Source organism: Tachypleus tridentatus, chromosome 8, assembly GCF_004210375.1.
Source record: "Tachypleus tridentatus isolate NWPU-2018 chromosome 8, ASM421037v1, whole genome shotgun sequence".
NCBI classification, from domain to species: Eukaryota; Metazoa; Arthropoda; class Merostomata; order Xiphosura; family Limulidae; genus Tachypleus; species Tachypleus tridentatus.
Window position 1 is genome coordinate 85417412 of NC_134832.1, and position 26677 is coordinate 85444088.

A 26677-nucleotide genomic window follows, 5' to 3' on the forward strand; every position below is an offset into this window, starting at 1 on the left:
AAGTTTCTAATGATAAACACTTATTTATGAAGTAAACAAATATTTTCTTCACAGCGTGAAGAAGCAACAATGTGAAAGATTATAACAGAACATATATATTTATATATAAATCAACAAGGAGCACAGAAAGTTTTTACACATTGTATTGCACATCAATACTTTGGTATTCTATAGTGCTGGCAACAAGAATTACATTTTTCTTTCAACTTAAAACGCCGAGTTTTCAGATCACGAACAATATCAGTATTGAAAAGACATTTCTTGCAAAGATGGAACTTGTTTGTTTTTTTGTCTGATCTGCTTCTGCTTAAAATAATAACATGACCTATTTATCACTCGGTAATTATATTTGGAGTTGTACCGAAAAGGGTAAATATGGATTCACCTCGCTGGATCCGTATTGCTATAACACTGAGACACAAGAACATTTTGACTTAAGGGAAAAATCGATAAATTTGTTTTGTTGTGCAAAACCTGCTTTTCACGATAAAAATATTGTGTTAAATAAAGTCATTTGGTGAATGCAGTCAGACTGACTAATGCTATTCTTCATGTTGTTCGGTAATGACCATGTTTATTGGTATTATTTTTTTATTTTACAAGACGTTTTGGTCTAAGTCATCATCAAACCCTCGTGAGGTAATGGAAAGGAACGTGGTAAAAGCAACTTACAAGATTGCAGCTAGCTTCTAGTCTGTAAGAAGGTGTTAGACATTGTAGAAACTAATTTTAAACATATAACTAGTATTGGCTTCAACCCAGTTCATCACATATTCAAACCACGAGAGCAATACAAACTGTTGAAGACATTAAGTAGTTGCTAAAAAGTCTAGGCTCACCCTATTTCACTTGTACTCCGAGAAATATGTATTTTGTTGTGCGTTTTGTTGAATATTTTAATAGTCACTGACTTATTATAAAAGGGTGAGACCGATTTGGTGTGTTTGCCAGTTTTAACCAACTTTCTAACTAGACTAAAAAACAAACAGCTACATAATATATAATTATTTTTATTTATATGCCCCCCATCATTAGCGCATCGTTTTGTCAAGGGTTATATTGCTAGAAACCGGGTTTCAATACGAGTGATTAAATTACCGATTACCCATTGTAAAGCTTTGTTTTTAACTTCAAGCAAATATTTATTTGTATTTAACAGTAAATGTTTAACTTGTTTTGGAATTAAAATAAATACATTACTAGTATCTTTCTCACTTTAAAAGCATTCATCAAGTGACAGTCAATTGTTCAATGCCATCACCAGTGAAGTATTTTATAACAAACGAAAACAACAAAACCTATGTAATTCATTCTCGGTAATACTGCCAGTATTAAAACATATATTTTATAAGTTTTTGAAATTTTCAGATATTTATTTCTATTATAGATATAATTTGATCATATACGGTTTAAACTAAACCCAGTTGATTGATCCCACATGTATGACAACAGGAAAAAAAATGAAGTAAAGAAATGAAAGTGAGAGAATGAGTGCACCGAAAAGTGAGAAAACAAGGTAGGAATGGGCATGATATAATGAATATTCCTCTGTACAATCTTACAAGAAGGCGTGTTTAACATCCTGGCCATGCCTACTGTATTCATTTTTTCTATTCTGTATACAATAAAGCTAGTTGGGTTGAACATATCAGACTTAGTTATGCTTATAATACAATGATTAGAAATTTCTTTAATCGAATTATTTGAGGCAGTACATGTATTCTAAAGTCCGATATTAGTAGGAAATAGACATTTATGTGAAACGATAACTTCTATATAGTTTGTTCCTTACAACTTGTCTCTCGTTTTGCAATTGTATGAGAAGGAAACAGGATTTTGTTTATTAACTATATAGATGGATTAAAATAGTTGTTACTGTAGAAGAATCATAGACACACTTTTAAATGTGTGTATAAGTTCTATAATATCATAGATTATATTAAAATGCAAAGGTAAAATATCCTAAGAGGTTTCTGTGTATCTATGTAACGCACTTATTAGTGTTTATGTTAAAGTGGAAGAATCAAAGACACTTTTATATGTACCAATCACTTGTATAATATCATGAACACAGGAAAACGAAGTAGGCATCTATCGGATGTTGGACAGGCTCCCTTATGAAATTGTACAGAGGAAGTTTTATTACACTGTACCCATTCCTACCTTGTTTCCTCACATTTTTGTGAACCAATTCCTGCACTTCCATTTTTTTAAATCGTTTCTTTACTTGTTTGAGCTTATTTGTCACACAAAGTGACACGGTATTAGACATCATTCATTCGTGTTGATATCCTTTATGTAATCGTCAGTGTGAAAGTGCACCAAAATATTATGGTATGTGCAAATAATTGTACGTGTGTGGTGTGTGCATTCTCTTCATCTTTGATGTATGTACGCATGTTGAATATGCCTGTGCGCTGCACACACTGGATGGTGTGCAGTGTCATTTAGGTGATGTCGTGCGAGCTGTGGTTGTGTGCATATGTTAAGGGTTGACAAGTTAGTTAAGATATTTTATCCAATACTTCACGTTAGCACTAGCACATGGTCTCTGTGCTAATGTTCTATTTGGTGCACTATAGTAAGTCTGTTTGTGACACAGTTAGAATCGTTCAACAGAGTCAGACAGTCAATGAGACTGAGAAATTTTTGGTTTGGCTAATCTTTGTATCTGCTCAGCTGACTTTCTGAAGTGGTTCTATGACTTGTAATTTTGTATGTTGTTTGTTTAGTTCCTAAGGGTGTTCTCAAATATTTTTTAAAGATTTATTTATTTGCAAAGGCGTATAAGATAAACAGTTTGTATCGGATGTGTTGTATATCTGCCCCATTCCTAGTATAAGTACTGAATTTCTGAGTTCGTTAGAATAAAATAAAGAGATTTGACAAAATTTCAAATACAAGTAAAAATGTGTATTCTTTCATCAACAAAGTATGTGTACTTTTCATTACTGATCAGGCTATCATCATCTACCAAACTATTTAATTTCAATGTTCCTTAAACTACGGGTAACGTGGCCCGTCATGTCCAAACGTGTTAAGGCGTTCGTAATCCGAGGGTCGCGGGTTCGAATCCCGGTAGCCGTGGCGCGTTATAATGTGACAGTCAATCCCACTATTCGTTGGTAAAAGAGTAGCCCAAGAGTTGGCAGTGGGTGGTGATGACTAGCTGCCTTTCCTCTAGCCTTACGCTGCCAAATTAGGGACGGCTAGAGCAGATAGCCTTCGAGTAGCTTTGTGCGAAATTCAAAACAAACAAACAAATACGGGTAACGTAGGGTTCGATCAAATAGACTTGTATTATCCACTTATTTAGTTATTTTCGTTAAAAAATAGAACCTTTAATCTTGAGATACCACTTGAGCTACCATTGCTTACACGGCTGTCCATCTTCTTCCATAATATGTAGAATATTAGCAATTATTCTATGGACAGAACAGTGTAAAATGACGAGTACCAACTATACAGCAAATCAGTAGTCAATGGATTACGATAAATGCACAAATAACCAAGTTATAATCCCTCAAAAGTTCTTTAACTTCAAATACGTTACACGTTACGATTTCATATAGCCTGAACCTGGGATAAATTGAAAAAAATTAAACTTAGAAGTTAACTAATTGTCGATATGTATCCGGTTTATGATATTTGCCAACAAGATGGATACATGCAGTTTTCTTTTTTAAAACGAGTATATTTTAATACAAAAATAATACAATTTATAATAACGATCATTACAAATAATTATTTATATACAAGAGTTTAACAAACGTACAAACATGATTGATTTTTCTATCCGATCCGGAACTTCCTTGATATCCTTTCAATGGTTCACGACTTTATTCTGATTCTGTGAGTGATATCTTCTGGACGTAGCTGGAGAACAATCTCTTCATTTATCTTTTTTTATCTTTCATTTACAGTAATCAAGCTTGTGCTACTGTCCCAGAAATCTACCATTGATTTGGCTGCTTCTATATTTGGCAGGAATACCAACACTTGCAGAAGAATTAGATACCCCTGAGAATACTGGGCTAACCATCAAATCTTCTGGTGCAACCTGCTTGTGGTCGAGTCCGATTTGAGATCCAGTAGCTTCCTAGGGTTCTCTCAACATTGTTTATTACCTGTTATTGGTTCTTCTGTACCCGCTGAACCGATGGCCAGAAGTCAATAGCCTTGTTTACCTTGCTGCTTTGCAAAGTGTTGAAAGTTCACTCCTCCTATTTAGGATGATGTCTAATCAGAGACATTATTTGCATAAGCTATGACGTATAAATCATGGGAGAAATGAAATACCCTTGCCCATTACCTGGATATCAGTGTTGTTGCGCCTCACTGCAAGGATGTATAGATGATTGTTTAATCTTTGACTGGGCTTGAAATTGGCAGAGCAAAGTTGCTTGGATAGGAAAGTTTGTTCAACGTGAAGGCACAACAGCTACCTATCATTTACAGCTGGTTCAAAGTGACTACTTCATATCTTGAGATCTATTTGATGTATTGCTTTATTTTCCATTGGGTCTCAAAGTTGTACTCTACTCAAGTGGTTGATGGAGACAATTGCTAAACTAACACCTAGGCATTTTATAGCCTATTTCAGAGTCCAGCTATTCCAAGCAGCAATAACCTCCCTGAAGTTCTTTATAAAATGGTTTGTGCCATATTTCTATGTTAAGAGATTTGCTTCACCTCACCCATGGGAACAAGGCAAAAATCTTCCTTTACAATTTCCTGTTTTTCACGTGATTTATACGTTCTTAAAATCATGATCACAAGATGGTAAACAAGAAGTCACCATCTGCTACTTGTTCATTGGCTTTGCATGATCCTAGGTAGGTTCTCTTTCTGATCCATGGTCACTTAGATAGTATACCTCCTGGCTCAGAGTCTTCTCAGTGACCCATGGTTTATTACGTTTATCGGTTGGTGTCTACTGTTTCCCTTACTGATGAGAAAGTTCCTGTTGAGCGAAATTGTCCATCCAACTGCACATCTAGTCTTTCTTTAGTAGTCTTGGATAAATTTGGTTCCTCTTGACGGATAAGTTATCTACATTTTATACACACCACCCCATATGATCGCTGATGTTGTGTGGCGTCTGAAAATTTTGAAATCGTATAGGGTGGTCTGTATAGAATTTAGAGAACTTATGAGGAACCATATTTATTCAAGACTACTAACAAAAGACTAGATGTGCGGTTGGATGGACATTTTCTGTGTCTTCAGAGTATGAAAAGGTGTTCTAGGAGCAACAAGCTGCTTCTTCTTTTTTTGGATAAGGAAATGTCGGAATTACCCAGAAAAACCATCAATAACCACATGAATGAAAATTCTCATTCAAACTTAGGGAACGCTATAATATAATGATAAAACCTGAAGCACACTGCTGTATATTATCTTACTTACTTCACATTCAATATTAAATCCATGCCTTCCAATAGGCAGAACTGTTGTGACCTCAATAAAATAAGAAGGAAGAAAGCCTGCTAGGACAACATCAACATAACGACTTTCTTGACTACATGCTACGTGAAAACTGCACATTTGCAGAATAAAATGAGACATTTAGAATAATACTGCAGTGAATAAGAAAAGTAGAAACTCAAGACATGTTAGAATTGATAACGTGCCGTCATAGCTGATAGAGCAAGGAGTGATCAGCGATATTTCACGCTTCACACTTTGAACCATCGGATCCGCAGTTTAAACTTTCTAAACGCTTATATAAAAAAACACGATTTGAAACAAAAATTCATAGAAACACAACAAACTCAAGACCACATCTTAATTGAAAATCCGCACATTCCGTACAATAGAAACCGTGGTCTTTGAAATGTATCAAGCAAGTAGCATTCAGTATATACATTGTAAACAGTTTAGACGTTGAATTTAGATGAATAATTTCTGAAAGTTTTGTTAAAAAAAGACAACTATCTGGAAGAATTTGTTAGAAAGATAAACGACACATCCAAAAGATATGTGTCAAACAAACAAAAGATACAAATTTCAGAGATGAAACAAACTTTATCTTTGTGATCACTATTTCTTCAGCAAAATCTAATTGAATTACGTAAACGACTCAATATGAAACAGTGCACTGGCATAATATCGTAGTCATGCAAAAGCCAGGTATTAAAATCATCTTATTACTAACAATTATCATACTGAAAATAAAAACAACTACAAAGCTAAATAAATATTGTGTGTGTGTTTCTTAGAGCAAAGTCACTTTGGGCTATCTGCTAAGTCCACTGAATATGTATTGTATTCAACTGATTTTACTAACAATACAAAGTTATCGCCATCTACAAATCTGTCCTCACTATCACGACTCTGTAATTTTTTTTTTTAATTCAATTGCCTTTTAATTTCTGTTACCTGATTATGACTTTATACTAGGAGTTGAAACGCTGTAATTATTGAAAAAGAAGTTGCTTACTGCAAAATTTTTTGCTACTTTATTTTGAATTAATTATATAGATGTTGATCCATTAGTTTATCAACTATATAAACTTGTTTTATGAGTTAGTGTCTATCTTACATTTCTTTCCTATGTTCTTCTAGTGGACGAAACTACAACAATGTTATTATGCTTGTTTTAATAGGTACCTGAGTCACTATAGTATTTTGCAAATTTCTGAATAAATATTAATTACTTCTTTAACATTGTAAGTAGTTTTTCATACCTACAGGTCTCAACACATAAAAATAGACTATTAATCTGAAACACTATTAAGTATTAGCAGAGCTAAATAATTCAGTCATGTTTAATTTAACTGTCTTTTTGCTTACAGGTATTTGCAAATAACCATTTGAGATGAAATATTTATTTAAATTAAAGTACTTTTGGAATTTTTACTCTTAGTTTAAGCCTAAAAAATTGTTATCTCAAAAAATAAAAAAGCAAGCATATTAAAACTTTATTCTGATAAGCTGATTTACTTAAATAAATTTTCCATGTGCTTCATTTTACTAATTTACACCAACTTCATAGCTGGTCGTAATAAGTTATTATCAATTACATTGATTTAATAATTACTTATATCTAATGACATTGATTTAATAATTACTTGTAACTTATATCTAATCGTCAAAACACACTTCCAATAAAAAAATAAACACCAGTGAAAATGTTTCTCTTTTTAGGCTGACACAAAATTTTTCGAAACTTTTTATGAAAGTATATAACACAAAAGTATATAACACAATTTCCGTATTTCTGTTTGTAATAAAAATTACAACACTTGGTATATCTGTGTTTCCAGTAGTAGTTTCAATGTAATATAGCATTTTGATTACGATTCTTTGTCATTAATATTGAAACAATTATAGTTAAATTATATGTCTTCTTATGCAACGTTTTATAACTTATTGGAAATTGTCAAATGACAAGAGAGATAATAAATACAAAATTAGCAAAAGATGTCTTATTATAAATGTTTTATTTATATTAAGTACAGATCTTTGTAAATTTACATGAACAATACTTTTGGTCGTTGTTGAAACGCTTTTAGATACAGTAGGCTGCTTAGCGAGTTGAATTTTTTCTTTCAACGATAATATTTGTGATCTCTGTCAACACATTCTGGTTGGTGAGTATATAGTTGGTGAGTATATTGAATAAAGAACGTTCCTTAACTTGTAACAATAATATATCTGATCGTTCTTCAGTTGTGTTCAGAGTTACAATGTTACTAAGTAAGTAAAATGTTTTTATTTTTATAACAATATTCCTTAGTATTTGCTAGAACCTGTCGAGACATACTGTGTTATTCTTTAAGTTCTAACGTATCCAAAAAACTACAGTAATAACATTTCTTTAGGTCTGTAGATAAGAACAACTAAGTCATCAAATATTTTTTCCCTGTTTTGTGAAAATTTGTTTGCACGATTACGATTTCTTACAAAAATCTTCTATTTATCGTCATTCTAAACTTGATCAAATTTTTAGTAGTAACAGATTCTGCAAAATTTGTATTTCTGTCATGTCTGCGTACTTTCGAATTATCTGAGTCAAAAAACATTGTTTGAAATTTTCTGTCGTGAAAAATGATATTTTATTTCTTATTTATTTCACATTTAAATATTAAATATTTCATTGGTGCTCAATAAAACCACTCTAATGGCCTTAAAAAAAAAGGCGTTCTTTTTAGTTGTCGGTGTTTCAAAAGATAGATAAGCGGGTCAACAGTACCCACAACCAACTCTTGAGCTATTCTTATATGACTACAGATTTGACCGTCAACCTTACAGCACGCTAACACCTTCTCTCCTACCCCACGAAAAATCGGAACGCATTTTCCGGCGACAAACCCCAAGCTATGAACGACCCCTCATATTCACAGTCCAAGCACACTAGCAAGACGTTATAGGTCATTCAAAGTAGATGAAAGGTTCAATAGGTGGCAGAAAACCGGTTTGGTCCTCTCTGTTTCTAAAGGAGTATAACCTAAATCCCTGTGAAACGCAATCGCTAATATTGTATTTGTGCGTAGTTGCGTATTATTGCATAAACTTATGAATATCCTATCATGTTTTTGTATATCGAAGTATGACACTTCGTTTGTTCCATAACTTTTTCTAAAAATGCCATCGGAAATTATCGATTGAAACGACCACGAGCATGTGTCATATAAAGGAAATCTGAACATTTTACACATAAAGGAAATCTAAACGTTTTACACATAAAGGAAATCTGAACATTTTACACATAAAGGAAATCTAAACGTTTTACACATAAAGGAAATCTGAACATTTTACACATAAAGGAAATCTAAACATTTTACACATAAAGGAAATCTAAACGTTTTACACATAAAGGAAATCTGAACGTTTTACACATAAAGGAAATCTGAACGTTTTACACATAAAGGAAATCTGAACATTTTACACATAAAGGAAATCTGAACATTTTACATATAAAGGAAATCTGAACATTTTATATATAAAGGAAATCTGAACGTTTTACACATAAAGGAAATTTGAACATTTTACACATAAAGGAAATCTGAACATTTTACATATAAAGGAAATCTGAACATTTTACGTATAAAGGAAATCTGAACATTTTACATATAAAGGAAATTTGAACGTTTTACATATAAAGGAAATCTAAACGTTTTACACATAAAGGAAATTTGAACATTTTACACATAAAGGAAATCTGAACATTTTACATATAAAGGAAATCTGAACATTTTACGTATAAAGGAAGTCTGAACATTTTACATATAAAGGAAATCTGAACGTTTTACATATAAAGGAAATTTGAACGTTTTACACATAAAGGAAATCTGAACGTTTTACAGATAAAGGAAAGCTGAACGTTTTACACATAAAGGAAATCTGAACATTTTACATATAAAGGAAATCTGAACGTTTTACATATAAAGGAAATCTGAACGTTTTACATATAAAGGAAACCTGAACGTTTTACATATAAAGGAAATTTGAATGTTTTACACATAAAGGAAATCTGAACGTTTTACATATAAAGAAACAGCGAAGCTTGAATAAAACGTCAGCGATATCAAGACATGATTTATTAAAAACTAAAACGAAACAAGTTATTTGAACGTATAATGTGAGAGTGGGTAAGATAAACACCTTAAAAATGGAAAATACTTGGCCTGCTTGTTATTGCAACTGGAATAAGCAGCAACCTGAATATTTAAAAGGGCCAACTTGGAAGAATTGTAGCAATACCCAATGATTTGTCGATCCTGTATACGGAATCAATAGAATGTTACTCTGTTCTTATAATTGAGTTGGTAACACTAACTTATATGCACATAAAGTTATGCTATCAAAGAATTGAAAGAAGATATTTTGTAAGTTTAGCCTTTGTAATAATACAGTGACATATTTTTATAACATCCACACACACATACAGAGGATACTTTATGATATTCTAAAGCTGTTGGTGTATCTTATGACATTATAAATGAAACGAACTGATACGGTTTCGGGTTTATTTTCTTTAAAGTGTTAGAACCTTTCTGTTATATACGACTAGTGTAGGTTGTCCTCGTGTAGCTTTGCCCAAAATTACAAAATAACAAGGAAACAAAGTAAAACACTTTATTACTCCTAGTTTATCGAATCTAGATTTATCAATTCAGTTTTGTAACACAAATAATTATATTAGATAGTGCCTGACATATTGCTTTTCATGAAACCTAATTGTATAAACTAAATAAGTACATACTTTACATAAATTATTGTAAATTTTACTATTTTTTTTTCTACAGTGCCCATTTAGTATGATATTAAGTTATTATCAACTTCTAATCAAAGAATTTCATAGATCCTAACTAAATATTGCCTCAAATTCTATTATGACCGATATAATATAGTATTTATACTTATAATGATTAGAATGTGTTATTCACCAATTGAATAATTTGAACAATAATCCTAAACTTGGATACTCTAAGAGATTTAGATTGCTTTTAGATCCATATAGTAAGGTCCTTTATTTTTACTGTTGAAAATACATATTGGAGGATTCAAATTTGGTAGGCTTTGGTTTCTTGTGATTTTTGACTGGTTGTTATACGTGTATATATATATATATTCGTTCCATAATAAATTGAACACATTAGTACGTTTCTAATTCACATTTCAGTAACGAGTTAAGAGCGTTGCTTAAATTGCAAACATTTGCGATTATTAAAATTTCCAAAGACCAGTTTGTTTGTTTTACAGCAAAGCTACATGGGCTATTAACTGTGTTAATCGTGAGGTATCTAACTCCAGATTTTAAAGTTGTAAGTCCTTAAACCAACGAATAATGGGAATGACCGTAAATGTATAACGAATTCGACCCTAAGTTCACGAATCAAGGGCACTAACAATCTGGCCAAGCCGGGCCACACCGAGTAAGGGTTTACACATGTTAAAATAATAAAAGAGAACTTTATAACAGAAGCTACCAAAGCTAAATGTTTTATTATTTATACTCATTTTAAGCTAATAATATTAGTTAATATTTTTATTATATTTTCTAAGAAGAACAACTTGTAGATTCCAATTATTTAATGCAGTACTAATAGAAAGGAGAGTAAACGTATTTTTCTGTTCAATTTGCAGACTTTGATTGAGTAAGATGTGACATTTCAAATGTAAATGAAAAACAACGTTAATACGGAAAGTTTTTGAATACTATTTTTGTTTTATTTTTTGCAGGTATTGACGTGTGTAAAGAATGTGCAAACTTATAGAAATCGATTAACTGAAACGTAAGCTTGAGGAGGGCTGCACTTAGACTTAAATACCACAGGTGATGGGGTGTTACAGTCTGTGGTCAATAGATTATAGTAGATACCAGATCACAGGAGAACACATTCGAAAACTACACCAGGGTCACATAAGGACTACAGGTGAGGTAGAACGGCCGATGTCTGCGGAATTTAGCGGTTAGTAACCTAACCATCAGGATTAGGTGACTCAGAACGAGTTTCAGGAAGTTAACGAAGTATATGTATCATGTTTAATGGTCAGAAAAGGCTTCACGAGGTTGTAATCATGTCAAGAATACCAGCTAGAGCTCTTGTACTAACCCAAAGGAGCTGAATAGTCCTGCTAGCATTTGCATAGAAACATGTCACTTAGATCTTCAAAAATGATCTCTTTTGAGGTATATATCCTGATTTTTAATTTCGTTCGTTTGTTTTTCTAGCATTAAATATTTTCACTGCACATTAGCCCTGAATGCCAAAGAAGTAAAATTTATTCAGTTTATCCTTTCAACTCTCTGAGCAGAAAGACCAAATCAAAATGTGCTTTCTCATCATTGTATGGTCTTTTCTTTATCCGTAGAAAACTACAAGGTAAATTATGTAAATAGGATAAACAGTCCCAGTTTATGTAAAATTTGATGTAAAATTTACCTTGTGCAAATATTATAATATTGTTCTTATAACAACATTATGTCAAATAAAACTAATAACTATCGTTAATATTGTAATATTGTTTTCGTTACAGTATATCAAAGGAAATTAATTACTACTGTTAATATTTTAATATTGTCTTATAACAATGTCATATAAAACTAATCACTATTCATAATATTGTAATATTGTTTTCATTACAATATGTTAAAGTAAGCTAATGACTATTGTTCAGCATACTTATAAAGAAAAGTCTGACAAGTTTAATCAAGTATAACATGTACTATGTTGTAGTACAAGCACTTACTGCAAAGACTATGCTTGTTATGGTTGAAATATTTTTGTTTAACTTGTATGTGATGTTTGTTCAATGTTGTTATATGCGTTTCAACACTTTTGGTGTGGTGTAAGAGCCCCAACATGAAAATAGTGTGTTTAATCATTCAACCATGCCCTAAAACTATGTGTTGTTTTTAAAGCATTCGATGAAAGGCTCACATATAAATTTTGAAATAGAGAGTGGAACTTCATATGTGTTCCTTGAACCCAAGAAGTAGATGTGAATGCTCAAACCACATATTGTTGTTTTGAATTAAACATAAAGCTACACAACGGATTATCCGTACTATGCCCATCATGGGTATCGAAACCCAGTGTCTAACGTTATAAGTCAGCAAACATACAGCTGTGCCACATGGGGGACTAAATAATATATAGAAGGCTGAGTACTTTATATTAAAACGATTTTAAATATGTAAATCAGAAACTCACAACATAATCATAGTTGATATCAGAACTAAGTGTGACATTGTTTAAAGGTTACATGGGTAATGTGATGCCACTGAAATTGGTCAATCTTTGCAAGAGTATGTATCAGAACTACACTTTGGCATTGTTTGGAGGTTACATAGGTAACGTGATGTCACCAAAACCCGATCTTTGTTTTGAAAAGTATAAAACAGCTCTTTCTGACGTAAAATATTTATACACTGAAATAATAAAGATGTCTTTAATTTGGAGACAAAATTTTCCACAAAGGGACATTCCTAGAATTTAATAACATTGGAAAATAAGATAAAATGTATAAACTTGTGCATCAGGACCATCCACAAAGAGAATTGCAACAAGTCGTATCCTTGCCGTGGTAAGCAAATTGCAGTGTATTTTAACAGCTGAGAATCCACGAACCTAAAGATCAATGGCAAATGTCATTCATAAGCTCCAGATAATATAATGAAGAAAATAGCGACACAATTCACAAATGCAGGAGTTGTTTATATGACATAGAATACTCGATACAACTGGACTCTGAATCTAATGTTCTTGCTATTCAATTCCAAGACATATCAGTAAAAAAAAACAATCACTGGACGCATCACGTAGGTATTCTTGTTTGACTTGACTGTTGAAACGAACCCTGTAAAAATATCATCCTAGTATACCATACAATTTATGGAAACTCCACATGAAAAATGGATGTGTGTGAGCTTTGAACATAACACCTCTACGGTAGAGCTGTTTGCTTTACAAACTACGCTAGAGGGCTATCGCCAAGTCGTGCGGGCGTCAATTAGATCATGACTGGACATGGTGTCAAGAACTGTCAGCATTTAGTATAGCTTCAAAATTATTTTACTATAATGTACTCAACCTCTACATCCATACGTAATTCCTTTTACATCAAATAAGAAATAAGTTTTTTAGCATGTATATGTGATATATGGGCATATAATATATTTTCTGTCTTTCTTATTGACATAAATTTTCAATTTGTTTGTGTTATTTAGTTTCTGTACTATAGACGTGGAAATACAGTATCGATAAAGTCTTTTGAGATGACCTTGTTACAGATGTTTTGCTTCTTTGTAGTAAGATGGATATCATCCGGGTTAAAAGATTTGACACTGAAATAGTCTTTACTGCCCCATTATAATGTTGATTGAATGCAACTGCAAACCAAAACTGTTAGGAAACTCAGGTTACGAGGTGACACCATCGACTGGACATAGAAAGTAAGCTTAACTGTTGAATTTTTACGTTTTCTTTTTTCAGTTTTCATCGTGACTAATTCGGCAGGTTTTCACCTGGAGGCGCTGAAAGCTGAAGAGCTACTCACTGATCAAGAAGAGGCGATCGTCCATTTGTGTATACAAGCACGCACACTGTTTTATTTATTATTTCTAAGCAAACCTTTTTTTTATAATTCTTTATACGTTTCTCGTAAGTATATTTGTTTCTCTGTTGTTAAACACAAAGCCACACAATGGGCTGTTTGTATCTAAGTCCGGAGAGCTCTCAAGTTAAATTAGTCAAGTTATTAACTACAGAACATTTCCCTTATTTCGTGATGGAATCTGTTGTTATTGCGGGTTTACCTGTGTGATACGTGTTACTAAATACGATTCTACCAGAAAATTCCACACGTTCAAACTAAAAAAGTTTTCCTGTGAATCATATATTTATTTAGAAAGGAAATTTAGAAATGTTATTTCAAATACGGATTGATTCTGCAAATTTTTTGAATTTATTTTCCGTTTAGCAACTTTGTTTCACAAATTGTGTTTAAAAGAAGTTTTTAAAAGATTATAATTTAGTTTAATGGCAAAAATGAACACGAGTCAGAACTATAGACACTTCAAATTGAAGGATATCACGTGAGGCCAATGTAATGTATACCAAACTTACATGAAAAACGATGATTGAAATTGATTGTTTTCAAATCCCAGAAGGCAGAAATAGAATGCTAAAAGTGTAGAGTGATAATAAATCTTAAAGTAAGAGACAAACGTTCTTCCATGAGAATATTATCATAAAATAGGATATTCTTCAGTATAGGACGTATTGAACACAGCAGAATTTTAAAGACAAAATCTAATAAGCGATGTGGATCTTGAGTTCTAACTAATTCAGAAGAGCTTTCCATATCTCGAAGCCTTTTAAAAGTAAGATCATTCACGCACCGCTTAGTCACTTTTATTCATTAAATATGTCAGTACACTAGTGAGACAGTTTTTACTCGGCACCTACGAAATTTTCAGCACTGAAGACAAAAAAAATGATTGCTCGAGTTTCACAAGCCGCATATTTTTTGATAACTTCTTTCAAAAATAAAGAAAAATTCCCTAAGTGAAAACTTGTAAGAAAGTTCCAATGTCGGAATGCACTTTTATATTTCCAACTAGAAAGATTAATTATAAACAGTAACATCTTTGCTATTTTGATATTTTCTTTATTTTGTGAGGCCACTGTAACAGTTTAAGAAAGAAACAGGCTTAGTGGTAAGTATAACTGACAAGAATTATATCTCACAGTTTGACAAGTTATTTTAGTACAAAAAATTATTTGCTAACTTTTTATTTTCTTGTACCAACAATTGTTGAAATTATTGTCTAAGTAATGTAAAAAAATGAAAAATAAAACATTCCAAAGAAGGCACATGGAAAAATTGACATTTCACCACAATTTTTTAATTTATAACTTCATAAATAAAATTTATCTTCACAACACATTAACATACATGAAAAACACATTCCATAAGTTGAAAAACCAAATATAATTACTGACCAACAGGAGAGAAAAAATAAACAAATGATGACACGGGATTTGACAAACCATAGCAACACTCCTGTAATGTGATATATAACAATATGGAAACGGAGAAAATGTAAAATGTACTATATAAGAAATCATTAATACTGTTACAAATCAAAAGTCGCTTAGTTGTGCCAACCACACACATTAAACACAACAATGACGTAAAAGCTACACGTAGAAATCACTTGATGTAAAAACAGATAAAATAGATTACAACAGAGAGAATAACAATTCTAGAAATACTAATCAAAAGGCAGAAATAACATTCATCACCAATATATTAAGAGTTCATAGTTTTAATGTCACTGGATTCAGTGATTATTTAGGTTGAGCAGATGTTTGTAGCAGAAATGGAGATGCTTTTGTTCACATAAGAAATCATTTCAGTTTCGTTACCTTTGTTAAAACTTGCATCAATTATGAAGATCTGAACAGCTGCGGTTAACAAAATAGTTGATAATTCACTGGTTTACAACACACTCCAATAATAAGCTTTATATTTGTGTGCCTTAACGCTTCAAGTACATTTCATCAACTAGAACTGAGGCACAGAAGATAGTTACATCTGGGCTTCTTCACAAAATAAGTTTATAAACTGTGATATGTTGCTATTGGATCTTACAACAAGATCTATACATACAGGATCATGACTTAACTTCAGCGAATGGGAACAATTTAAAGTAACAACACACACTCTACAAAATACTTCAACAAACTTTCTGTAATCACAGTATCGTTTTGTTTTGAGAAAAACAATTAAATAAGAAAATGGGGCAGAGAATTTAAGGAGGTCAATCAAACACTATTCAATTGTACGTTAAAGCTATGAAGGCGAGAGTAAGGGAGTGACAACTTGTAGACAGTAAATCCTAATTACTTTCCTTGATTAATTGACAACGTATTGCTGTATTCAAAATAATAAAATTAAACCGGACAGATGTTAAGAAAAAAAAGACGCAATAAGAAACAACATGGATATAATCTTAATAAGGTATGTGCACAATAAAGATAAAACAAATACAAAACATGTTTTTGTTAGTCCATATATATATAATATCATGTTCTATTATTTCTACAATGTGTTGAAAGGCACTAAATATCTTAAATTTCGTAAATCTACAGTTCAGAAAGTTCTCATGTCATACTAAGTTGTGAAAAAATCAATCTTCATTGTTGCTTTGTTAAAATTAAGCTGACTTAGTACAAAAACCTAAAAACGTAAGAAATCTGACAATGACACAAAATGTTTTTATACAATACATTCAGAAAATAACTGACGTTCATCCTGCTCGGTGATTTTTTTCTCCCCATGATGATACCGATTGTTTGTCGTAAATCGCTAAGATGTGTTGCACTAAAATATTCCCAAAACCGAAGAACCAACCAACCCTCCAGTAAACAGCACGCATTAAGCTTTACTTACAATACCAAAGGCCAAATCGTTGTCCATCTAAGTTGTTGCGGACCACTGGTATGCAAGCACAAAGAGAAACCAGTTAGATTTACATATGAATATTGTTTGTTTTCTCGAAAATCCATAGACAAACAAGTTGAATGTGACGAATCAGCAACATTTCCGCCGAGGGGTGGTTTTGAAACAGCGACCTATATCACCTGTGCAGTTTAGGAATCATTGTTTGTTTGGCTTGTAGAACAAAAGTCGTATGTTGGTTTGGTTTGAATTTCACGCAAAGCTACACGAGGGCTATCTGCACTAGCTGTCCCTAATTTAGCAGTGTAAGACTAGAGGGAAGGCAGCTAGTCATCACTACCCATCGCCAACTCTTGAGCTACTCTTTTACCAAGGAAGAGTGGGATTTACCATCACATTATAACGCCCCCACAACTGAAAGGGAGAGCGTGCTTGGTGTGACGAGAATTTGAAACCGCGAGCTTTATATGATGCAAACAGGTGGAATTCTATAAACCACAATCAGAATTTGGAATTGTCTCTTCATTAGCAATAAAAACTAAAATAACAGTTATGTGTGTGTACAAATGCACATTAAAACTATTTTCGTATACTTAAAAGTCAAAGAACAATAGCAACTTACATTTTTTTCTAAAACTTCACAAAACACAACACTAACCCAAAAACAACTCTTGTTGTGAGTCAAGCTATTGTGTAACTAAACAATCCAATTGTATTTCATCGATTATAATTTAAAAAGTGTTATTATCATTAAAAGTGACTAGTGAATTTGGTCTTAAAATTGTCATTTAACACTAAAAAAACCTTTAGCCTCCCATATCACCATGTCATGATAAATAAAAATATGATTACGTTTCAGTTTGAATTAACCTGAACAAACGTGCAAGACTTATAATTCATACTCTAGAATGAAATATATTGGAAACAAATTATCTACCAACTGAGAACTAACTAATTAGTTGAATTGTTTCAGGTTACAGCTCTGCAACTACTCGATAGGCTTAAAATAAACAATTAATTCATATTAAACAGCAAAACCAATCGAAAAGTAAATACTGTTGAGCCATTGACATTTACTATTTGTACTTTTAAATGTTATTTTAACAAAAACTATTTTAAAGTCAGGAACTTAATAATAATATAAGATTTTTTTTTATAAATTTAAGACGCTGAGACGCGATACTTTACCACATAAATACCAATTTTTACAGACTTAAAAGGAATATAGAGATATAAGTGAAATACGAGATTATCATAAATGTATGGAAATACACCCAGAAAATATAATTAATGCAAAATTTCATGTTTATTAAACCTATTGTGATGGTTTATAAAGGTATTATTGATACATAGTATTTTTAACTGTTAAGCTAAGAAATTATTTACAAAAATGTATACATAAAGTGTTACTACCGTCATTATAAAACTCAAAATGCTGACTTTTCTAAGGCTACTGAATATCATTTACGGACAACTGTCAAATATTACAGAAAAACTGAAAGTGCAGCTGAAAAGGTCATCAAACTGTGAAGTGGAAACACAAATAGTTGTTTTGAATTAAGCACAAAGCTACACAATGGGCTATCAGTTCTCTGCCCACCACGAGTATCAAAATCCGATTTTTAGCGTTGTAGACATACTGCTATGCCACTGGGGGGCAGCACAAAAAGACGTGGACTCTTTTTGGTCTTCAACTGATCAACTCCATGGCTTCCGATACTAAGATATTTAGTATTAATTAAACTTTATCTCCAACTATGATTACAGTTTTGACGAGGTAAATGCTGATAGAATAAAGATAAACATAAACATTTACATATACATTGAGTCAATTACTAACGGAAGGCAGTGAGTGCTACGGTTTTGAGATGACATTCTACATCTATTTTTACACTAGTTTTCAAGTTCCAACATGACAAAATTGAAGATTAACATCACTTAGAACGAAAACAATAGTTTTGTGCTGCATTTGAGAAGAGATCGTCTGTGTTTTTTATGTAATTAGTTAGATTTAACATTTATACGAGATTTGTAACCCGTAACATCTAGGCACTTGCTTAAATCATGGGGTAGCTGAATCCCTGCTACTTACGAAGGATATCGCATTGTGTACCCCGATTATGCAAACATTCACATGCAATGACATGACAGGAGTGGACAATTAAGGTATTATATTTTTCACAACTACAAAACGCTACCCTATTTTCTGAATCTCAGTAACTCTAGGTTAAATTGTTAGTTTACGACATTAGCCTGATTGTTAAGTATAGAAAAATTGAACAATAAGTGGATGTTGTCGTTCTACTTGTCAAACCGGAAATTACAGCTTTTAACTTTTGTGGCTTGGCTAAAGTCATATATATATATATACACACACGCATATATATATATATACTAAATACTTGTTTGCCAAATGTTAAATTATACTTTGACACTGCAACGAACTGACAAAGGAGTTAAACAAGTCTACGCATAATAATACTAAAAGTACTGAAAACAAAATATTTGTCTGAGCTTCAAAGCACTTTGCTTTATCGAAAGTGTTATAATAGATACACCTTTTTCAACTGAATGTGATGATTTAATAATTCTGTTTTAAATCCTATAAAAACAATAATGTAGTTTTCTCTACGAGGAACAGCTTGCTAAAAAAATTAGCCAATTCGGAACATAGCTCTTATTAGTTGTCTTGATTTCTCTTTTCCTTTATTTTTGGTAAGAAGACTGAACAGTATTCAGATTATTTCTATACATTAATTCGCTGGTTTGTAGAAAATAAAACTGAAATTTTACCGAAAATTTATTTAGAACGATTTACACGCTTTTACGAGGTTTCTCTGGAATCTAAATTCCTACCATTCATTTGTCCACGAGCGTGATCTCTATCTTCTAATACATCCGAATTGTTATTGTCCCTAGAACCCGTATCCTTTTCTGTTAGGAAAGCGCGTTGGTTGACTACACATTTTCTCATATGTTTCTCTAAAGTGCTGGATACCGAAAAAGGCATTCCGCAAAAGCGACATCTGAACACATCTTTTCCCATCCTACCGTGAGTTTTCATGTGTCGAGTCAGTTTGGAGCTCTGTGTGCATGCGTAATCGCACATTGTGCATTTATACGGTTTTTCGCCAGTGTGAGACCGCTTGTGCACTGTTAGGTTGCTGCAGTTCTTGAATACTTTTCCACAGTATTCGCAAGTATCATTTCTACTTTTCTCTTTAATTTTGGAAAAAATGGTAGTAGTTGGATTACTAGCTCCTGGAAGAATGGGCATCGTCGATATCAAGGCACTTTCACTGGATGATCTTTGATGAGATTTTGAAGATGTTATACTTTCAAGTAAAATGTCACTACGATTGGAGGTTACAGAGGGTAGCCAAAGTCCTGCAAATAAATTTTCTCTCTGGTGATATCTAAGATCAAGCTTCAGTCGTTTGTTGTCATCAAAATGGCTGCTAAAGGCAGGCAAAATACCTTGGTCTAAGTTTAGTGAAGCTTCATTGAATATGTTATTGGCTTTTTCCCTAGATGATTGATTCAGCCCATTTTCAGGTGGAACAAAAGGTTTTCCTAGAGAATATTTTTCTACAGGAGCAGAAGACGACCTTTCTTTCTTTAGGGATAATCTTCTAAACTTGTTTTCTTCCAAAGCTTGCTTATAGGCTTCATTATATTGCTGAATATTGCTAAGTCCAATTTTTTTCATGACTTCTCCGAGTAGAGATTTCTCCTCCTCAGGTGTGGTGGATTGTTCACTGTTTGAATTATTTTTGCCATTTACGTTTCCAACAGAAAGAATGGATGAAAACTTTGTAGTCCTCTTGGTTGTTAAGTCTTCTGCCACTATCTCTTCAAAATTGTCTTCTTTTAACTCTTCCTCATCTTCTAGTTCTTCAGTCTCGTTTTCATCTTGTTTCTCATATCCATCCTCGTCTTTTCCACCATTGTTTGGTCCAATAATTTTTGCATCCGAATTTGGAGTGGACATTTTTGAGCAGACACTGGTGTCTTTTGATGAATCTGGAAAAGGTTGCTTATGGGTTTTCATGTGTCGTTTCAGTTTACTAGCTCGAGTACAAGTATGGCCACAAATGTAACAATCGAATTGTTTCTCGCCTGCTTGAGATCTGCGATTTACATTGAGATTGCTCTGAAACTGGAGAGTTTTGTCACATATATTAGGAGACTTACATTTAGATGATTCTGAATTATCAAAAGCTTTTTGACTTGAGTTAGGTGTAAGGACTTGAGGTAAGAACGGGTTGAACATAGCCTGTGGAGTGTTTGAAGGAGTTGATTGGTGAGAGGAGGGCTGATTGGAAATCACAGAGTTGGAAAATAATGAGTTAACTTTTTGTGAAGTGTCTGGATTTGGGCTTGTTGCGCCTGCTAATTGTCTGAGTCTTTGAGAATAAAAATCAATATGTGGTTCAAATCCTAACCCTACATGTGGTCTTGGTGGAGTATGCAAACGAGTTTTAGTATACGAACGAAATGATTCAAAATGACTCCGACTTAATTCTGCAACATGGTTCAATCTGTAATATTCATCACTAAGTAAGCTCATTTGAAAGCCATGACTAGACGGATGGGGAAAATATTTGGGAGAGTTGATTGCAGGTCCAAACTGTCGTTCACCTAGTGGTATACGAGGCAACTGGAGGCTTAAGTATGGAACAATATTTAGGTCGTTTGCATGAGAAACTGATTGCTCTTGAAATATAGTGGATATAGGTGAAGAAGAAGTGTTTGAAGAAGAAACTGATCCTTGTGCCGGTTTCGGAACCTTTGTTAAGTGTTTGTCTTTATTGTTCATCTCTTCGTAAATCACTAAGCCGTGGATTCTCTGTACGTGTTGGACCAGAAGCCAAGCTGATGAAAAGTTCTGTTTGCAAGTTGAGCATACGTGGCTCGTCGGTTCTGAAAAGAAAGAAAAAGAGAAAATGAGACTTCTACCTAAGTTGTTACATCCCCAGTTCCTCAAGAATTATGAAAATGACAATCACTTGGGAGAAAACTAGCAGTTTCATTAACCAGTAGTTTATGTCTTGATAAGACAAAATTAATTTCATTTCCAATAAGTATCAGTAATCCAGAAAGTGATGATAAACAAAGTACAAACAATAAACTGTCTCCCATACTTTTTCTGACAAACCTTCAGCAATATGTAAAGGGAAACAAAATAGTTTCGCATCTGATATCACTTGAGTTTGCAAAAGTTTGCAAAATATATATCTACAAGAAAAAGGACCCATGTGAATTACGTCTATTATAATTTTTATGCTAACCTGAAGGGATCGAAATATTTTTCGAATTGGGACATACGTGTCAGGAAAGGTAAAAGGAACTCTAGATTACTTCTTTATCCACCGACGTTCGTTAGTAAAGAGTAGTCCAAAAGTCGGCGACAAGTTGTATTGCTTAGATGCCTTCCCTGCAGTCTATCACTTCAAAATTATGTATGGCTAGTGCATATAGCTCTCCAGTAACACTGCGCGAAGTTCAACAAAAAACCAAAGTAGTCAACAAAATCTACCACGAGTCAAATTTTGCAATAAGTATTATATATATCGTGCTCTATTTCAGTTACTATTTTAAATTACCACTTGTAATATTTATTATTACCTCTTACAATCTTTGTTTTGTTTCGTTTTGAATTTCGCGCAAAGCTACTCGAGGGCTAACTGCGCTAGCAGTCCTTAATTTAGCAATATGAGACCAGAGGGAAGGCAGCTAGTCATCACCATCTACCACCAAATTTTGGGCTACTCTTTTACCAACGAATAGTGGGATTGACCGTCACATTATAAGACCCTACGGCTGAAAGGGCTAGCAAGATTGGTGTGACGTGGATTCGAACCCGTGACCCTCAGATTACGAGTAGAGTGCCTTAACCACCTGGTCATACTGGGCTCTCTTCCAATCTAATCTTATGTATGCAATGTATATTTGTACACATATATGTTGGTTCTTGAATTTCGCGCAAAGCTACACGAGTGATATCTGCGCTAACCCATGCCCAATTTTGAGATGTAAGACTGGAGGGAAGGCTCATCACCATTCACCTCCAATTTTCAGACTACTCTTTTACCGACGAATAGTGATTTTAATCGTCAGAATATAACGCCTTACGATGGAGAATTTGAACTCGTGACCCTCAGATTACTAGTCGAGGGCCCTAATCACCTAGCCATGTTTGGACCGTCTATACATATATAATTTATATGCACATTGTAGTGAAATATAGAAGACACGTATACTGTACATATATTTCCGTAGTACTTTTACATTTCCTGTTACATCTGCTCCCTTTTATATCGCTGTATCATATAAGTTGTATATAATGCACTTCAATGATGTATCTTTACCTAATCGTGTATATACATAAGCCAGTTGTTTTTTGTTAACGCTCCATTTTTCTGTGTCACTTTGCAACAAAAATACGTCCTGTTATTGTTATCTTAATTATGTATATAATGCATCGAATGTTCGTGGAAAATTCCACTTTTTTGAATACCCTTACTTTTTATTTTATGCACGTGCATAGCTTGATGTAGACATTTCAAAATTCGTGGCCAGTTTTTAACACATCTAATTTAGAACGTAGTTACCATAATTTGTATTTATTAAGTTTACGTCAAGTTTTAAGTTTTATTATTACGTTTTTATATAAAACGTTGTGTTTTCTTTTTTCTTCCAAATGTATTGCCATTAGTTTTAATTAATGATATTGCTTGAAATTCATTATTAGGTTTAAACTTTGAAATAGAATTTTGATAATCTTATTTTAGCAGTAAAACCCTAATTTTTAGGTTATGTGACGTAATTTAAAAATTACCTTCTGGTTCGTGTGAAATAAAAAAAAAACATGGGTTTGTTAAATTCTGTGCTTATTGCTTATCACTGAGGTACTTGAATAAGACAACTTCATGAAATAGATAAACCTTATATTCCAACAATTTCCTCTGGGGCGTTATGCGTCAAGGTTTTGATTGTAATATTACGCTAGTGAGGCCTTGGACTTTTACCGTATAAAACTGTTTATTACTAACTCGAATAACTGGGGCTGCGCACATGGTCTTGGGATGAAGATATAATCTCAATATGTAATAATTTTTAATATATCTAATATATGAATAAGCTAGTTGTCATATTTGAGTGTGTAATACTATTATTATGAGTCATTTTTTAAAATTAACTTTGCATCATTCTTATTATTAATTTTGAAAATGTACTTGATTTTTTATTTTCCTCAACGTATGATTGTTTTTCTTTTATATATGATGAAAAAGGAAGATTAGTAAACTCAACTCGCTGAAGGGTGCTAATCCTTTTTTGTTTTGTTTTAATACAACCATAAACATTACAAGTCGGGCAAAGTTAATAATATAATATCTCGTTCTTACACAGTGCACCATTCTTGTTGCACTTTCTAAGAGTGGATAATTGCATTTCTTTTCTTTTTTTTTTTTGGAGATTTTATGAGTTGGACAAAGGAACTTTTATCATTCCAAAAGCTTGTGGTTTGGTTTGTTTGGAATTTCGCGCAAAGCTACACAAGGGTTGTTGAGCTAGCCGTCCCTAATTTAGTAGTGTAAGACTAGAGGGAAGGCAGCTAGTCGTCACCACCAACAGCCAACTCCTGGGCTATTTTTTTACCAACGAAAAGTGGGATTGATCATCACATTATAACGCTCCTACGGCTGAAAAGGCGAGCATGTTTGGTGTAACTGGAATTCGAACTCGCGACACTCAGATTACGAGTCGAGTGACTTTACCACCTGGCCATGCCGGGCCCCAAAAGCTTGTGACATAATAAACATTTTCATTTCTCTTCAATGAACGTACAATTTAGTTTTGGAACATTTTTCGTTACTATTAATTATTAAACATGACTGTTCTGTCAGTCTGCTAGTATTTAAGTCTAAGTCACTGTATCTATTTCTATGCCTCCCAGTGGCATAGCGGAATGTCTGCTAACTTATACCACTAGAAAACGGGTTTCGATACCCGTGGCGTGGAGAGAACAAATAGATTTGTTCTTAATAACAAAGGACAACATCAACATAATGTACAACACAAACCTTCCCCGAAAACACTGAGATGTGTCCAAAAATGCAGCAAAGAATCCGAACAAAGTACTTCTGGTGTAATATAATATAAACTAAACGTGTTACCTGTTTTTCTATCTTCAGTTTGAAATTAGGCTTCTGTTATACATCAATCAAAATCTGTGTAACCAATGTCGTAAAAGTAGAGGCCATCAAAGTAGACTAGCACCATTGTATTATATAATAGCATGCTCAGTGTTTTACCGACTTTCATAGCTAAATTAAATTCGCTTAATTATATGCGAAAACTTAAAACCTCACCTTTAATCGCTTCTGTCAAGCCTTAGTTTTCTTCTGATTATTTGTAGTTCTCATCTCAAACCAGTCTTTTTGAAATGGGATATTCATTATCAGCGAGTAATTGTTTGTTTAAGCTACACAAACACTACCTGCACAAAGCTATCGCGAGTTTTAAATTGGTAGTCTGAAAAAAAAGAGTTAGTCGACATTAATCACTGCTAATTATCGTACTAATCATGCTGTAAAAGTAGCCTCACTCTTATATATCCCTCACTCTACTAGGGACGTGCTTCAGTTTCGTCGCTTATCACCTTATAAATTCGTAGTCTCTCTTAATAATTTAAAACAATAGGTTAAAATACGCTTTGTTTCCTTAGGATTTCGTGTTTGTTTTCTGTTTTAAACTTCGAAATTCTGATATTAAGCATTTTCGAAGACATTTATTCTTCGGATGGAACTATATTGGCCATACATGGATCTAGTTAATTTATTACTGCATGATATTTCATAGAACTATTATTCCAGACAAGCTCAGATACCGTACATAGAAGAATTAATGTAACTAGAAAGTTTTCACCCGTTCTATAACGCTCTCGTCACTACACTGGAACACAGTTATGTTGCTGCATCTAGAAATAGTCTTGTAACATTACTTTACAATGGTCGTCAAACTCTATCTAAAATATATTGAGAATATTAATTCTGAAAACTGTTTTGTAGGAGAATATAAATCAAGCATATTTGGTGCGACTTGGATTTGAACCCGCTATTCTAAGGTGTCGACTAGAGCGTTTGTTTGTTTGTTTGTTTTGGAATTTCGCACAAAGTTACACGAGGGCTATCTGTGCTAGTCGTCCCTAATTTAGCAGTGTAAGACTAGAGGGAAAGCAGCTAGCCATCACCACCCACCGCCAACTCTTGGGCTACTCTTTTACCAACGAATAGTGGGATTGACCGTCACATTATACACCCCCACGACTGGGAGGGCGAGCATGTTTAGCGCGACGCGGGCGCGAATCCGCGACCCTCGGATTACGAGTCGCACGCCTTACGCGTTTGACCATGCCAGGCCACACGACTAGAGCGCCCCTTATCGTCTAATCATGCGGGTTCTTATAAATATTCCGTAACAGTTTTGATAAATAGTCAAGTTATAAGAAATGTTTGGTTGTTCATTTTATTCAATTCACCTTAAAATAGGCCAGTTCACACCTGGATTGTTTTAAGTATCTATAATATCTTCAAACGATACTTCCAGATTTTAGCATTACTTTAGAACTTTTTTAATACATGACTGTGTAAAGTGTGTTTTGACAATGGACACTGCCTTAAATGTCTCTACGCTCAGATCTGGTTTTTCGCCGCTCAAAAATGAGACTTAGAGAGTCTGATGCTGGAATAGT

The 26677-nt window shown here is 33.3% G+C and overlaps 1 protein-coding gene across 3 annotated transcripts in view; it reads right to left on the minus strand.

The window, feature by feature from the left end:
- Window positions 1-15339: 15339 nt before the first annotated feature.
- LOC143222834 (BCL11 transcription factor A-like) overlaps window positions 15340-26677 on the minus strand; it is a 114548-nt gene continuing 103210 nt past the window's right edge. For all 3 annotated transcript variants that reach the window (XM_076449916.1, XM_076449918.1, XM_076449917.1), the window contains one exon: window positions 15340-21843. In XM_076449916.1, the coding sequence (XP_076306031.1) occupies window positions 19745-21843 (2099 nt within the window). In that variant the 3' untranslated portion in view covers window positions 15340-19744. The remainder of the gene's footprint in view (window positions 21844-26677) is intronic.